Source organism: Garra rufa, chromosome 22 (assembly GCF_049309525.1).
Source record: "Garra rufa chromosome 22, GarRuf1.0, whole genome shotgun sequence".
In the NCBI taxonomy this organism is placed as follows: domain Eukaryota; kingdom Metazoa; phylum Chordata; class Actinopteri; order Cypriniformes; family Cyprinidae; genus Garra; species Garra rufa.
The window spans coordinates 34,659,398-34,675,788 of record NC_133382.1 but is presented as its reverse complement, the minus strand read 5'-3'; the positions used below and the strand labels follow the sequence as shown (position 1 = coordinate 34,675,788).

The following is a 16,391-nucleotide window of genomic DNA, read 5'->3' as shown; positions in this document are numbered from 1 at the left end:
CTTTCAGGTACTTTACACACCACTGTTTTTTTGCACACTACCATTTAAAAGTTTCTAGGCAGCAAGGGCACATTCAGTTGATCAAAATATTGTTACAAAAGATTTCTATTTCACAGTAATGCTGTTCTTTCAAATTTCTTTTCATCAAAGAATCCTGAAAAAAATGTTTGCAAATGTTTCTTGACCACCAAATCAGCATTATAGAATGATTTCTGAAGCATCATGTGACACTGAAGACTGGGGTAATGATGCCGAAAATTCAGCTTTGCATCACAGGAATAAATTACATTTTAAAATAATTGAAATAGAATACACTGTATTTTTAATCAAATAAATGCAGTCTTGACTATAAGAGACTTTCAAAAACATTTAAAAACTTTACCAATCCCAAACTTTTAAATAGTATTTTATATGTTTTGGTTAGTATTTTTTAATCTATTTCTACAGATATCACATGGCCCATCTGTTAGATGGCTGTTGGAGTCCTGTCAGACCCTCGGTTTTCTTTACTGTGAAGATGGACGGCACTTTGGACGTGTGGGACATCTTGTTTAAACAGAATGACCCAACTCTCAGCCTCAAAGTTAGTGCTTAATGCCTCTTCCTTGTACTGAAACCATCTGAAACCATACTGAACCTCATCTCACAGTCCAATTGAAAGGTTCACATTGTCACGATGTGTGTTTTTGTCTTCACAGGTCTGTGATGAAGCTCTGTACAGCATCCAGGTGCAAGATAATGGCCGTTTCCTGGGCTGTGGCTCTCAGCTGGGAACTACGACACTGCTGGAGATTTCAGGAGGCCTGTGCACACTGCAGAAGAATGAGAAAGCCCTGGTCTCAGAGGTCATACACAAACACACCTGTATATGTGCAATAAAAGAATTCTTTACTACACTAGACTCTTAAAAATAAAGGTGCTTTAAAAGATTCTTCACAGCGATGCCATAGAAGAACCATTTTTGGTTCCACAAAGAACCATTCCAACAAAGGTTCTGTAAAGAACCATCTCTTTCTTACTTTTTATAATCTGAAGATTACAACCAAAAAGAACCTTTTGTGAAACAGAAAAGTTCTTCAGATGTTAAAGGTTCCTTATGGAACCATTTAGACAAAAAAGGTTCTTCTATGGCATCATGAAGTGCCTTTATTTTTAAGATTGTACTGTGTTTTTTTTTATTTTTAATGTTATATTTTTATGGGGTTTTTTTAAGATTTGCTCAGCAAGATTTTATTGAAAATTTTTAGTAAAAATGAATAATCCTAAATATTTATATAATTTAAAATAACTGATTTGTATTTCAATATATTTTAAAATGCAATTTATTCCTGTGATGCAAAGCTGAATTTTCAGCATTACTCACATGATCTTTCAGAAATCATTCTAATATGATGACTTCGTTCTCAAGAAACATTTCTTATTATTATCAATGTTGAAAATAGTTGTGCTGCTTAATATTTTTGTGGAAACCATAACAATTTTTTAAAAATTATACTATACTATAAATGATTTACTACAATTTATGATCAATATGTGTCCTTCCTAAATTAAAGCATTAATTTTAAATAACATTTCAGTCACATGATCCTTCAGAAATCATTCTAATATTATAATTTGCTGCTCAAAAAAATTGTATTTTATTATTATTACGTTGAAAACAGCTGAGTAGAATATTTCCAGGTTTCTTTGATGAATAGAAAATTGATCAGAGTTCAAACATCTGCAATATATATATATATATATATATATATATATATATATATATATATAATTATAAATATAATTATAAATGTCTTTATCATCACTTTTGATACATTTAAAGAATTCTTGCTAAATAGAAGTATGAGTTTGTAGAATTTTATATATATATATATATATATATATATATATATAATTTTTTTTTAAGAAATTCATACTTTTTATGAATGTCTCCTTTATTATATTTATTATACATTCATTTATTTATTTTATTATATATTTATTTATTTATTTGTCATATTTTTTTTTAAGAAATTATACAAATTCATACTTTTATTTAATTTTATTTGACCAATTCCAAGCTTTTGTATAGTGCATAATTGTACAAAAGCTTTTTATTTCAGATAAATGCTGATCTTTGGATCTGATCAAAGAATTTAAAACAGCTGTTTTAAATATTTATAATAGTGCAATGATGCTGAAAATTTTGCTTTGATCACAGAAATAATTGACATTTTAAACTATATATTAAAACAGTAAGCAGTTATTTTAAATAGTAAAAATATTTCAAAATTTCACTGTTTTTGCTGTAATTTAGATCAAATAAATGAAGGCTTGTGAGCAGAAGAGACTTCTTTAAAAACATTAAAAATCTTACTGTTCAAAAACTTGTCTGGTAGTGTAAGAAATTTGTACAATTTGTACAATCTTCCAAAGGAAAAGAAAAGTTCTCCTCACTGAATAATCACTTATTAATGCCCATAATATGGAGGTAAAAATCATTATATAGATGTATATACATCCATCTGACACACTAAACATATGTATTTTGCAGATGTTTGAACGTGAGACCAAGCGGGAAAAAATTCTGGAAGCTCGGCACCGAGAGATGCGTCTAAAGGAACGCAGCCGCTCTGAGCAAAGCCGAGAGGACGAGGGCAAAGAGATGGACGGGGAAGAGAGCGCAGAAGAGCTGGTGGCCCGTGCAGAGAAGGAGTTCTTCGACATTTTGGAAGCCGAAAAGAAGAAAGAGAGGAATGAGGAGAAAGAACAAGATAAGGTAAAGGACGTTCTTCTTCTAGAGTTAACATGTTAACCTTTAATCAAGGTTTTTAACCACACATCTGTGGCTGCTGTCATACGTGTGTGTTTCAGAACAGCCTGTCAAATGAAACTGCCCCCCTTTGTGGAGCTTAAACAGATTGCCCCCCATGTTTGGACTGTTGCTCCAATAAGATAAGGGTCCTGAGCTCTATATATAACCCTGATAGCTGGGTTGGAAAAGCTCTATTGTCAAAGACAAAGAAAGAAATATCAATAAAGTCTACTTCGTCTATACCCAGAATGCTTTATGCTCCTCTGTGATTGGCGAGGAGGCATTTGAGCTTGCGTGAGCATCAGAAGTGTATTGCTATAGGCTTTTCTACTCAAAGGCTTGTGTGATTAATGGTTTTGGCCTTTTCAAGGACCTAAGTTGTTTGGAAATAAAGAGGGGGTTTATAATTAGGTTTGTTTTATGTGTCTCACATGATTTCTATACAAAAAAAGTAGTGTTTGATCGGTCTTTTCTTATTTCCTTTAGGAGAAAGGTGTGTGTGAAGAAAAAGATTTCCAGAAGGAACATGAAACTAATGGTGTTTCGTCCTTTACAAGAAGAGAAATCTCTATGTAGATTGCCAAACACAGAGCTAGTCTCAGATCATGTTCGCAACCCATTTTACTTCCATCATGTGATTTCTGAGTGAAATGGGAACTTTTATTTATCATGAATTTATTAGATTGTGTATTATGGGCATTTAATACATTATGGGAGTGGAGTTTCACACTCACAGTACAAACAGAAACTCTGTAAAGCTGCTTTGAAACAATATGTATTGTGAAAAGTCCTATACAAATAAACTTGACTGGACTTGATTAGGAATGTGCATTAAGAAAGTAAATTGGTGATTTAATGTTGACTTTAAAGAATTAATGCAAACGAATATTTTTTTGTTGTATGTTATGTAATGTAAGTGTCTAATTAAATAAATACATTTAGCATTTTTATTATATTTTTATTGTTGTTTCAGACTTTCACTCATCTGTCATATCCTCAAAATAGAGGTAGTTGATGTCTGAAATAAAATTGTGAAATTGGTAGTGACTTACTTTTTTGTTATAAAATATCTAAAAATGTTCATAACAGCTATCTGTTGAGTCAGCTGTAAATATTCAAAATTGTTTGAATATATTTGTCGTTATATCCATTCATATGTCTTAAGATGCCAAAATAGTGGTCTTATGAATAGGTCAATAACGTGACAGTAAAATTTAACCTATATATATATGTATATACTGTATATATATAGTCTTATTAAAGTTCTAAATTGCAAAAATTTATTCAAGAAAATAAATAAATATTACGATATATATAACCTTATATATACAATTTATTAAAAATTTGTATCATTAGAAACCCATGTAATATATATATATATATATATATATATATATATATATATATATATATATATATAATTAAATATAACTTAGTTTAGGTTTTGTATAAAAAAATTATATACATGGGTTTTATCATTAGAAACATGGGTTTCTAATGATAAAAACTCTTATTAAAAGGATAATTATTTCACTTTATTAAAATATTTCTTTAGCGTTTGTAGTAGAGAGGCATAAAAATATATATTTTTTAAAAATACAATAAAATATGTAAGGGTTATGCAGGTTTCTAATGATAAAAGTCTAAATAAAAGGTTAAACTTGTTTAATAAAAATTATTCTAAAAACCTTTAAAATAAGTTACTATCATTATAATTATATTTATTATTATTTTTGTTAATTTATATTATTTTTTATTTTATACTATATATATAATTATTATTTTGACATTGTTTTCTAATGATTAAAAAATATTATTAAAAGGCTCAAATTCTTGAAGAAAATAAATAAATAAATGAAATATACAAAATGTATTTTTATTTAAATTATTTCTTTATAGTTTGTAGTTTGAGAGGCATAAAAATATAATTAAAAAACATATAATACATTTTGTAAGTTAAAAAATAAAATAAAATATGTCAGGGCCATGTGAACATCATGGATATCTAATAATAAAAGTCTAAATAAAAAAAATGCGAAAATGTTTTTACAAGATGTTGTATGACTGTTACCCTTATTGTAATTATAACATTTAATATATAATATATATATATACTTTTTACATGGGTTTCTAATGATATAAAAGGCTATTAAAAGGCTAAAGGCTCTTGAAGAAAAATAAATACATTATATAAAATATAAAACAATAACTTATATAATATTTTTTACATGGGTTTCTAATGATGTAAAAGGCTATTAAAAGGCTAAAGGCTCTTAAAGAAAAGTAAATAAATGATATAATATATGTAAGCGGAGGGTCTTGTATCACACTGAAGCGGCTTATTTCGCGATAACTACCGGCTGCCTGTACATTATCCCGCTTATTACAGGGCTACTTGCCACATAAGGAAAAAAACGACATGAATATGAATTTGAAACCTTTTATTGGCATATTTGTTTTAAATTAACATTTTTATCCTTCCGCGAAACGATATAGTACCACGTGACTAACATTCAAACTATGTACGTTAGTAAGACAATTTAAATAGATTAATGTCGAAATTTTCCATTGTTAATTGTGGTTGTCCAGTGTTTGTCACAAGATGGCGCCAAACGGTAATCTTTGTTGGCACGGAGGGATTTTTAAACATACAAGTAGTACCGGCTATGCGTTATTACTTTGGAGCGGTGATTATTTGAAAAGAACGAACCTGCAAATGTCTCAACTGACCAATCAGAATCAAGCATTCCAAAGAGCCGTGTAATAAAATGCAATAACTTATACAATAAATGTCTTTTTTTTCTTAAATGATTTCTTAACTTTATGATATTAAACCAACTGACATAAACCAAGTCAAGAAGACGAAGGAAGAAAGCTGCAGTACAGTCCCTGACCAGCAGGTTTCGCTGCTGCCTCAGACTCCGAGAATTTCTGCCCACCTGAGTTGAAGAAGCATCAACGGCGGTGAATGACGCTTCTGAGTGCGCACTGCACTACTGCTCATCTCTAGGGACATCACAAACACAACACAGACACTCACTCACTCACTCACGGCTTCACTGTGGGTGGAGAGACACACATCCTGCTCAGACATGGACCTGACGGACTTCACGGGCGTTTAAGAGACGCTCGGGACCTGCGTTTGACCGTTCAGTGTGTTTTATAATCATAGAGACAGAAGCGCAGGTGAATTGTTGTGTGAATCATGACCGTACGGCGTCTGTCGTGCTCTCTTCACGTAACGCGCATGTTTTAAATGACAAATAGCGTGAAAACGTCCCGCAAAACATTACGATGAAGGACACCGGAGAATCAAAGGATCAACAGCTGACAGTAAGTCCACTGACTTATTGTTTACCTGCACTTGTGTGGGGTCTAATAGAGTTTGTAGACTTGTGTTCAGGCAAATATGTGTAGATTAGAGACTCTATTTACATGTTTGTTTGTGTGTATTATCAAATATATATCTTATAGCAACATTCTCTAGTTGCAGACTTTGTTTCAACCAGTAATAATAATAACTTATGTATAATATTATATAGTATATAAACATTTGTATGCATTCTGATGCACTTCTGGAATTAGAGTTGACATAAACAGTATGTGTATTATGATATATAGTTAGTGTAGTTAAAAATATAGTTACAGTTTTTTTTTCATTACATGCTGTATTCAGTAAATTACTGTATATACATGACATCTTTTATGTACATTAGCAGTCAAAAGTTTTTGAACAGCAAGATTTTTAAAAGCTTACCAAGCCTGCACTTATTTTATCTGAAGTACAGCAAAAAGAGTAAAAATTTGTAATATTTTTACTATTTAAAATAACTGCTTTCTATTTGAATATATTTGAAAATGTAATTTGATTTCAAAGCGGATTTTTTAGCATTATCACTCCAGTCACATGATCCTTCAGAAGTCATGTTAATATTCTGATTTGCTGCTTAAAAAAATTTTTTTTTAAATGAATAGAAAGTTCATAAGAACAGCATTTGTCTGAAATTTGTAACAAATGTTCTATCAATCTAAACAATTATACTGGCTTTTGAACGGTATAGTGTATAATATTACAAAAGCATTTGATTTGAGATAAATGCTGATCTTTGAATCTTTCTATTCATCAAAGAATCCTGAAAAATGTTTAAATATTGATAATAATAAAAAATTCTTATTCAAATGATTTCTGAAGGATCATGTGATACTAAGGACTGGAGTAATGATGCTGAAAATTTAGCTTTGATCACAGGAATAAATTACATTTTAAAATATATTCAAATAGCAAGCAGTTATTTCAAATAGCAAAAATATTTAACAGTAGTAGTACTATTTTTAATGTATTTTGGATCAAACAAATGCAGGCTTGGTGAGCAGAAGAGACTTTTTAAAAAAAACATTAAAATCTTACTGTGCAAAAACTTTTGACTGGGTTGTTGACATGAAAATATTTTTGGAAAGTTGAATGGAAAACTTAATTTTAAGCAGCATTTTGGTCTTTCTTTTTATAATTATTATGAATGCAGAGCTTATATTAAGAGACTTTGTAAAGTGTGTATTTTTAAAATGAATTTCTTACACCACTAACCATTTAAAATGATTTAGTGAGGCAAAAAGATTATAAAAATGTGGTAATAATACTTGGGTTATTATAAATCATTGTACAAACATGTGGATTTTATTCATTTCTATAGTCGCATTTCATTCTCTGACAGCTTGTCTACTTAAAACCCCAGGACAGATTTCAGTCTGACAGTCTACACTTGTTATATTTAGATTCTCTGGGAGCTTAATACCTGTTTTCTTGTGATCTTTTGCCCCCCTCTCAATAATTCACAGTGGCAGTTTAAGTTCCCTTTCTCTTCTTCCACTGTAAGACATCATTCCAGTGCTTTAGCTAATGTAAATGTGAGACAGTCACGTACCCTTTCTAGGCCAGTTTCTAGAATATAATCTGATAAAATAAATGTGACCCCGACCCCAAAACCAGTCAGAAGGGTACATTTTGTGAAATTGAGATTTATACATCATCTGAAAGAATAAATAAGCCTTAAATTGGTGTATGTTTTTTTTTAGAATAGGACAATATTTGTGGCTGAGATACAACTATTTGAAAATCTAATATCTGAGGGTGCAAAAAATTGAAGTTTACTTACTTGGAGTCTGGACATAATGACTCTGTGGATTCCTGGAAACTGAACTTTATTATGAGAATAAAGCAGATACACTTACACCATCTAATAATGCAAAAAAATTTAAATATTGATAAAATAACCTTTAAAATTGTCCAAATTAAGTTTTTAGCAATGCATATTACTAATCAAAAATTAAGTTTTGATGTATACAGTAGGAAATTTACCAAATATCTTCACAGAACATGATTTTTACTTAATATCCTAATGATTTTTGGCATAAAAGAAAAATCTATAATTTTGACCGGAACAATGTATATTTGGCTATTGCTACAGATATACCCAAGCTACTTAAGACTGGTTTTGTGGTCTAGGCTCACAAATCTGTTGGCCATATTTAGGTGGAGACATTTGCAGTGACTTTATGCGAGTATTGGCTTTGATTATGAGATCCATCTTTTCAAACTGAGGGAATCATATGCAACTATTACACTTTTTTAATTTGAAGATCAGGGTAAATGTAACTTATTTTGTCTTCTGGGAAACATGTAACTATCTTCTGTAGCCTCTGAAGGACAGTACTAAATGGGAAAATATGATAGTTAGGCAAAATAAGAAAAATGTACACATCTGCATTCTGTTCAAAAGTTTTCACCCCCGGCTTTTAATGGATTGTTTTTCCTTCTAAAGCATCAGTGAGAATTTGAACCTTCTGTAATAGTTGCATATAAGTCCCTCAGTTGTCCTCAGTGTGAAAAAAAATTGATGTATATAAATTATTATGTCATTTAAAACACAATATAGTAAAACAATTTTTTGGCATAAAAGAAAATCGATAATCTTGACCCGAACGATGTGTTTTTGGCTATTGCTACAGATATACCCTAGCTACTTTAGACTTATTTTGTGGTCTTCAAATTTTTGTTGGCCATATTTAGGTGGAGACATTTGCAGTGACTTTATGTGAGTATTGGCTGTGAGCAACATAACAGAACTGGTTTTGCCGCATCCCATTAAGCATATTAAGTGTTTGGATGGCATTTGTTGCTTAACAAGCAATAATAGCCTCCGGCTATAATATTCATACTGCATAATTAACTACCTAGATTGCAGAGCTGCACCGCTGCACCGCTGCACCATGACCCGTCACTGTTTATTTCTGCACAAGAAACTTTGGTTGTGTGCAAATCGATTCTCCTGCAGGCCAGCTGACTCAAATGCCCTTGAAATACAAATGAATGAGAGTATTGTCCTTGCATTTGATAAGTGTAACCTGCTTCTGTCTATTATTTCCCAAGGATAGTGCAATCACTGCCTATCAGTGACTGTATATATCACTAGTTGTTTTTTTGTTGTTGTTATTTTTGTCAGGGCCTCTCATTAGTAAAGATATCATTTATATTATATATCCAGCATTTCCAACAATGACTGTATGATTTTGAGATAACTGTCTTCTGTTGCCTCCGAAGGGTGGTACTAAATGAGAAAATATGATATTTAGGCAAAATAAGAAAAATGTACACTTATGCATTCTGTTCAAAAGTTTTCATCCCCGGCTTATAATGCATCGTTTTTTCCTTCTGGAGCATCAGTGAGTGTTTGAACCTTCTGTAATAGTTGCATATGAGTCCCTCAGTTGTCCTCTGTGTGTAAAAAAATAATGTATATCAATTATTCTATAATTTAAAACACAAAATATAACAATATAGTAAAATAAAAATCTGTTTGTTTATCTTTTAAATCTATGCCAATTGGTTTATTATTTGATTCAATGCAATGTCATTTGTGCTTTTAAGATATAGTTTAGGGTTCAAATACTTTTAGTGACCATTGCATTACCTTTTTTATTGTTTTGCAGGTGGCCCTACGAATTCGGCCATTGAGTGATGCTGAACTGGAAGAAGGAGCCACTATTATAGCCCACAAAGTGGATGACCAGGTCAGACCAAACAGATGTATCTGTTTTCGTGTGTGTGTGAGTGGCACAGAGTCAGCACTGCATGTTACTGTTCCTTCTGCATTAGCCTTCTCAATGAAGCATATGTGTATAATTACCTCAAAGAGGTGACTGCGGACTCTCGATGTTCTTTGCTTTGTATTTGTGTAATCGAACCGAGTACTTTTTGTGTACTCTTGTGGTGGATCTCTGTTGTTGGACTAAACAAGATGACTCGGGCCATTAAAACACCCAGGTTCTGAATAAAGCATTACTTTAATGAGTCCAACGCTCGTGTTATTGAGAGAAAATGATTGCTAGTAACTGGTATGCATGTTTTATAGGTCAAGCAGTCTCTTAGCGCTACAAGTGGGTGGTTATTGGTCAGAGTAAGATGCGAAGTGGACCAGATTTTATGCTGTTACTCAAAAGTCAGCAATGCAAGACTATTGACTGATACTATAAAAGCCTGTTTTTGCCACAGCATAAAAAATAAATAAAAAGGATTTTTTTGTTTGCAATTTTGAGTTCAGATTTTTTTTCCTCATAATTCAAAATTGCGAGATATAAACTCAGAATTGTAATTCTGAGAAAAAAGTCACAATGAACTTTCAAGAAATATAAACTCATAATTCTGAGAAGAAAAGTTGGGATTGTGAGATATAAACTCGCAATTGTAAATAAAAGTCCGAATTGTGAGATGAATAGGGGCGGTTAAATTTTTTTGTTTTGTTGAGAATTTAGAAAATTTTGAGAAAAAAAAAATGTCAGAATTGCAAGAAGGAAACTCAGAATTCTGAGAAAAACAAAGTTTTGTGGATTTAAAATATAAGGTTTATGTTTTACACTACCAGTCATCCATTTTTTAAACAGTAAGATTTTTAATGTTTTTTTAAAGAAGTCTCTTCTGCTCACCAAGCCTGCATTTATTTGACCGAAAGTACAGCAAAAACAGTAAAATTGTGAAATATTTTTACTATTTAAAATAACTGTTTCCTATTTGAATATATTTTGAAATGTAATTTATGCCTGTGATCAAAGCTAAATTTTAAGCATCATTACTCCAGTCTTCAGTGTCACATGATCCTCAGAAATCATTCTAAAATGCTGATATGCTGTTAAAGAAACATTTATTAATATTATATTATATCAATATTTAAAACAGTTGAGTAAATTTTTTTAGGAATCCTATGATAAATAAAAAGAGAGGGAGATTATAGATATTAATATTGAAAATTAATCAAAAGCGATGATAAAGACATTTATAATTTATATTCTATTTCAGATAAATGCTGTTCTTCTGAACTTTCTATTCATCAAACAAACCTGGGAAAAGTATACTTAGCTGTTTATAATAATAAACATTATAATAAATGTTTTTTTAAGCAGCAAATCAGAATATTAGTATAATTTCTGAAGGATCATCTGACTGGAGTAATGTAAAAGCAAAAAAGTTAAAAATTTAGCTTTGAAATCACAGGAATAAATTACATTTGCAATTTTGCAAATATATTCGAATTGAAGCCAGTTATTTTAAACAGTAAAAATATTTCAAAATTTTGTTTTGCTGTACTTTGGATCAAATAAATGCAGGCTTGATGAGCAGAAGAGACTTCTTTAAAAAACATTAAACAAAAGTCTTGTTTTAAAATAGGTTGGAAAAATCGTATGACGACATTAACCACAGGCTAGTTTACGTGTCTCTAGAGCTCTTATTGGCTGTAATACCCAGATGCTAACAAGGCCCAGTGTTAGTGAATGAGGCGAGTGCGGTCAGATATTGTGTCTCTAGGGTCTGAGTCACAAAGACAATTAGCCAATGCTGTGAGACCTCAGCACGATGTGACATCATTTCATTATAATTATTTTCACCCATTTCAACCCGAGCTCAGACTGATTAATTGTTGTAATTATAACTGTATTTGCTGGCATGTGTCAGACAGGCTGACGTTAATTTGATTTACACTTATAACAGAACAATACAAAAGTGCTACTGCTGAAATTCAAATTATAGAGTGTGATATTTGCAGTACCAAGGTTTGATACATTTAAAATGAATAGCTTGATTGCATGAATATGTGTCACTTTGGTTAAAAGTGCCAGGAAAAAGAATAAATGTAAATACATTTCACTTTTATATGTAGCAGAACTTGATGCTAATTATATGTAGTGAAATTTCTGTAGATTTTGGCTGTAATATATTGCCAAAACTTAAATTTATAACTAAATTGAACACATTTATATTAGTTTGTTTTGGTATGCTTTTTAAATAATTATATTTCTAAATTACCTTTTTCCACAATTCCCACTGGATTGAACACATTTATATTAGTATGTTTTGGTATGTTTTTTTTAAAATATATAATTCTATTGTAAAATGATTTTTCCACCCACAATTTCTACTATCTTAAATGGGTTTTTCACTGTGGTTGTTGTGATGCATCAAGCCTTTTTTCACCACAGAATAAATAAAATGAATAAAATAAAATAAAGGTTAAATAATGGTAATTGTGACTTTTTCTCACAATATTTCTTCTGCACTTTTTTTTTTCTCGCAATTTTGAGTTTAAATCTAACAATTCAGAGTTACAAAATATGAACTCACAATTGTGAGACATAAACTTGCAATTTAAAATAAAAAAATAGATAAAGAGTCACAATTAGCTTTTTTATTTTTTGGTGGTCGAGATGTAAATTTTAAATTCAGTTGCTAACTCACAATGTTGACTTTTTCTCTCAGAATTTTAAAATTCTGAGTTTATATCCTGCAGTTTAAAAAAGTCAGAATTGCTGAGTTTATGTCTTACAATGTTTACTTTTTTCTCAGAATTGTAAAATTTTAAGTTTATATCCTACAGTTTAAAAAAATCAGAATTGTTGAGTTTATTTTATATCTCACAATATTTACTTTTTTTCTTTAGAATTGTGAAGTTCTGAGTCTATATCCTGCAATTTAAAAAAAGTCAGAACTGCCAAGTTTATATCTCACAATGTTGACTTTTTATTCTCACCATTGTGAAATTCTGAGTTTATATCCTGCAGTTTAAAAAAGTCAGAATTGCTGAGTTTATGTCTTACAATGTTTACTTTTTTCTCAGAATTGTAAAATTTTAAGTTTATATCCTACAGTTTAAAAAAATCAGAATTGTTGAGTTTACTTTATATCTCACAATATTTACTTTTTTTCTTTAGAATTGTGAAGTTCTGAGTCTATATCCTGCAATTTAAAAAAAGTCAGAACTGCCAAGTTTATATCTCACAATGTTGACTTTTTATTCTCACCATTGTGAAATTCTGAGTTTATATCCTGCAGTTTAACGAAAGTCAGAATTGCCAAGTTTATATCTCACAATGTTGACTTTTTTCTCAGAACTGTACAATTCTGAGTTTATATCCTGCAATTAAAAAAAGTTGGAATCACCGAGTTTATATCTCACAATGTTGATTTAGTTCTCAGATTTGCTAAATTTTGAGTTTATATCCTACAGTTTAAAACAGTCAGAATTGCCAAGTTTATATGTCACAATGTTGACTTTTTTCTCAGAACTGTACAATTCTGAGTTTATATCCTGCAATTAAAAAAAATCAGAATTGACAAGTTTATATCTCACAATGTTGACTTTTTTTTCTTAGAATTGTGAAATTATGGGTTTATATCCTGCAGTTTAAAAAAAGTTGGAATCACCGAGTTTATATCTCATAATGTTGACTTATTTCTTAGATTTGCTAAATTTTGAGTTTATATCCTGCAGTTTAAAGAAAGTCAGAATTGCCAAGTTTATATGTCACAATGTTGACTTTTTTCTCAGAACTGTACAATTCTGAGTTAATATCCTGCAATTAAAAAAAATCAGAACTGACAAGTTTACATCTCACAATGTTGACTTTTTTTTTCTTAGAATTGCGAAATTCTGGCCTGGGTTTATGTCCTGCAGTTTAAAAAAAAAGTCGGAATTGTTGAGTTTATATCTGACAATGTTTACTTTTTTCTCAGATTTGCGAAATTCTGAGTTTAGATCCTGCAGTTTTAAAAAAGTCAGAATTACAGAGTTTATATCTCACAATGTTAACTTTAATTCTCAGAATTGCGAAATTATGGGTTTATATCCTGCAGTTTAAAAAAAAGTTGGAATCACAGAGTTTATATCTCATAATGTTGACTTTTTTCTTTAGAATTGTGAAGTTCTGAGTCTATATCCTGCAATTTAAAAAAAGTCAGAACTGCCAAGTTTATATCTCACAATGTTGACTTTTTATTCTCACCATTGTGAAATTCTGAGTTTATATCCTGCAGTTTAACGAAAGTCAGAATTGCCAAGTTTATATCTCACAATGTTGACTTTTTTCTCAGAACTGTACAATTCTGAGTTTATATCCTGCAATTAAAAAAAGTTGGAATCACCGAGTTTATATCTCACAATGTTGATTTAGTTCTCAGATTTGCGAAATCCTGAGTTTAGATCCTGCAGTTTTAAAAAAGTCAGAATTACAGAGTTTATATCTCACAATGTTAACTTTAATTTTCAGAATTGCGAAATTATGGGTTTATATCCTGCAGTTTAAAAAAGTTGGAATCACAGAGTTTATATCTCATAATGTTGACTTATTTCTTAGATTTGCAACATTTTGAGTTTATATTCTGCAGTTAAAAAAAAAATCTGAATTTCAATATGTAAACTGTGAATTCTGAGCAAAAAAGTCAGAACTGCAAAATTTACATTTAGAATTCTGAGAAAATGTAGATTTGGAATTGTGAGAAAGTAAGTCAGAATTCTGAGTAAAATGTCTGAATTGTGAGATATTAACATTTGTAATTATCTTTCTTTTATTCTGTAGCAGAAACACGCTTCCATAATCATGTGACTGTCTTCAAAACACATTTTGTTGTTATGTTTACCTACAGTGTAGCATATAATTAAGTTGTTGTTGGATGGTGGATGCTAAATTCTAACTAGAAACCGTCTGTGGTTACTGGTTTTCAGTTAGATACTGTATATTGTTGCATGGCTAATGTTGACTTCAGACCTATGGGCGGTCAGCTGAGGTGGTCATGTTTACATTCGAGCACTTGGACATAACAATGCAAACTGGTTCTACAAGGGCTGATGGGATTAGTAGCATGTACAGAAAGGTTTTGACACTGTGTATTATGTTTGTGCAGTCATCCCGATGAATAGAAAAAGAGAACAAGACTGCTAGTCCTAACATTGTATAAGTGTAGAAAAAGATATAAACACGCACTCAAAAACACTGGTGAACAGCAAGACCAGTTCATGCTGGTCTAAGCTAGTAAGTAATTACCCAGATTCGCTGACAAATCAAACTAAGCGCCTTTCTTATCTGTTTGTGCCCCACACGCCATATGGCAGCACCATCTACTAGTAAGACTGTTTTTTTTGATTAGTGATGTCCGTGGTGTTTTTTTCCTTCCCAATGGCAGACGCTCATGAAGGAGTAAACCTTAAGAGGATGAGCTCATCGACAGGGGCTTTGGGTGGCTTAGACAGTAGCCACCTGCTCTTCTGTACTTTCAACCACCTTGACGGCTGTAGGATCATGTCAGCGTTGGTGCAGCATCAACGCCAACATGTCCTTCACAGCTAAATCTGATGAGCGAGTCATTTTTTTTTTTTTTAATGTTTCAAAGCTAATGCATGTGCATTTGTGTCAAACTCTAAATCTTGATTTAATGTTGACTGGATTGCTTGTGCAAATCCTGCGCTAATTCTTTATTTTGACATAACGTTAGTCTTGGACAAATTGGTTTTCGTTAACCTCTCCACATTAGTGTATGGATCAGCATTCGTTAACAGAAACTTGACTTGACCATGACAACTATTAAGGGGAGGCACTGCAGGCAAAAACGCCGGTTTTTCATACACCTAGTTTGAGATTTTGGGCTTTTTGCCCAAGTGTTTGCCCAAGTGGCAAAAAACAACCAAAAAACACTGTTAAGTGTTTCTTTTATAGCACTTTTTGTGTCAATAGATTTCAATTACAGTCCATATTTTTAAAGGCTGTTTTCTAGGGCTGGGCGATTTTGCCTAAAAAAAAAATCTTCGATTTTTAAAGAAAAATTCGAGTTTCGATTCGATTTTCGATTTTTTTTTTCCCAATGCACTTAAAAAATGACTGTAGACATTAGATATAGTGTCAAAAGTGCAACTTTATTGCTATGATTGTCCTCAAGAGATAAAATGCATAGAATCCCAAAACAAAAAGTAAATGAGGCTCTGTCATTCAACAATTTCAAGCTTTAACCCAGGTTTAAGCAAAAGTGCAACAACTTCACAGTAGCTTACATTTTCTGTTAAAGAAATCAGATAATTACACATTTTGTAACATAACATTACAATTAAAAAAATAAACTCTTCTCAGTATAGTGTGAATATAAAAAATGAAACTTGCCTGTGGCAGACATATAGCCTGCTCAAAGAGTGAACAAATGTAAACTTTTATCTATAACAACAAAACACGTGCTTGTTAGATCTCTGAAACATTGTGCATCTAATACTTTCAGCCAGTGGCGGCT

At 31.2% G+C, this 16,391-nt stretch overlaps 2 protein-coding genes across 2 annotated transcripts in view; both read left to right on the top strand.

The window, feature by feature from the left end:
* Positions 1-450: 450 nt before the first annotated feature.
* On the top strand, positions 451-3,776 carry dnai2b (dynein, axonemal, intermediate chain 2b). Its single transcript, XM_073827761.1, has 4 exons — positions 451-583; positions 699-845; positions 2,534-2,758; positions 3,281-3,776. The coding sequence occupies exons 1-4, from the start codon at positions 455-457 to the stop codon at positions 3,368-3,370; spliced, it is 591 nt and encodes a 196-aa protein (XP_073683862.1). The 5' UTR covers positions 451-454; the 3' UTR covers positions 3,371-3,776.
* A 2,043-nt stretch (positions 3,777-5,819) lies between these two features.
* kif19 (kinesin family member 19) overlaps positions 5,820-16,391 on the top strand; it is a 61,844-nt gene continuing 51,272 nt past the window's right edge. Inside the window, exons 1-2 of the mRNA XM_073827927.1 lie at positions 5,820-6,127; positions 9,782-9,862. Coding sequence (XP_073684028.1) covers positions 6,089-6,127; positions 9,782-9,862 — 120 coding nt within the window. The 5' untranslated portion in view covers positions 5,820-6,088. The remainder of the gene's footprint in view (positions 6,128-9,781; positions 9,863-16,391) is intronic.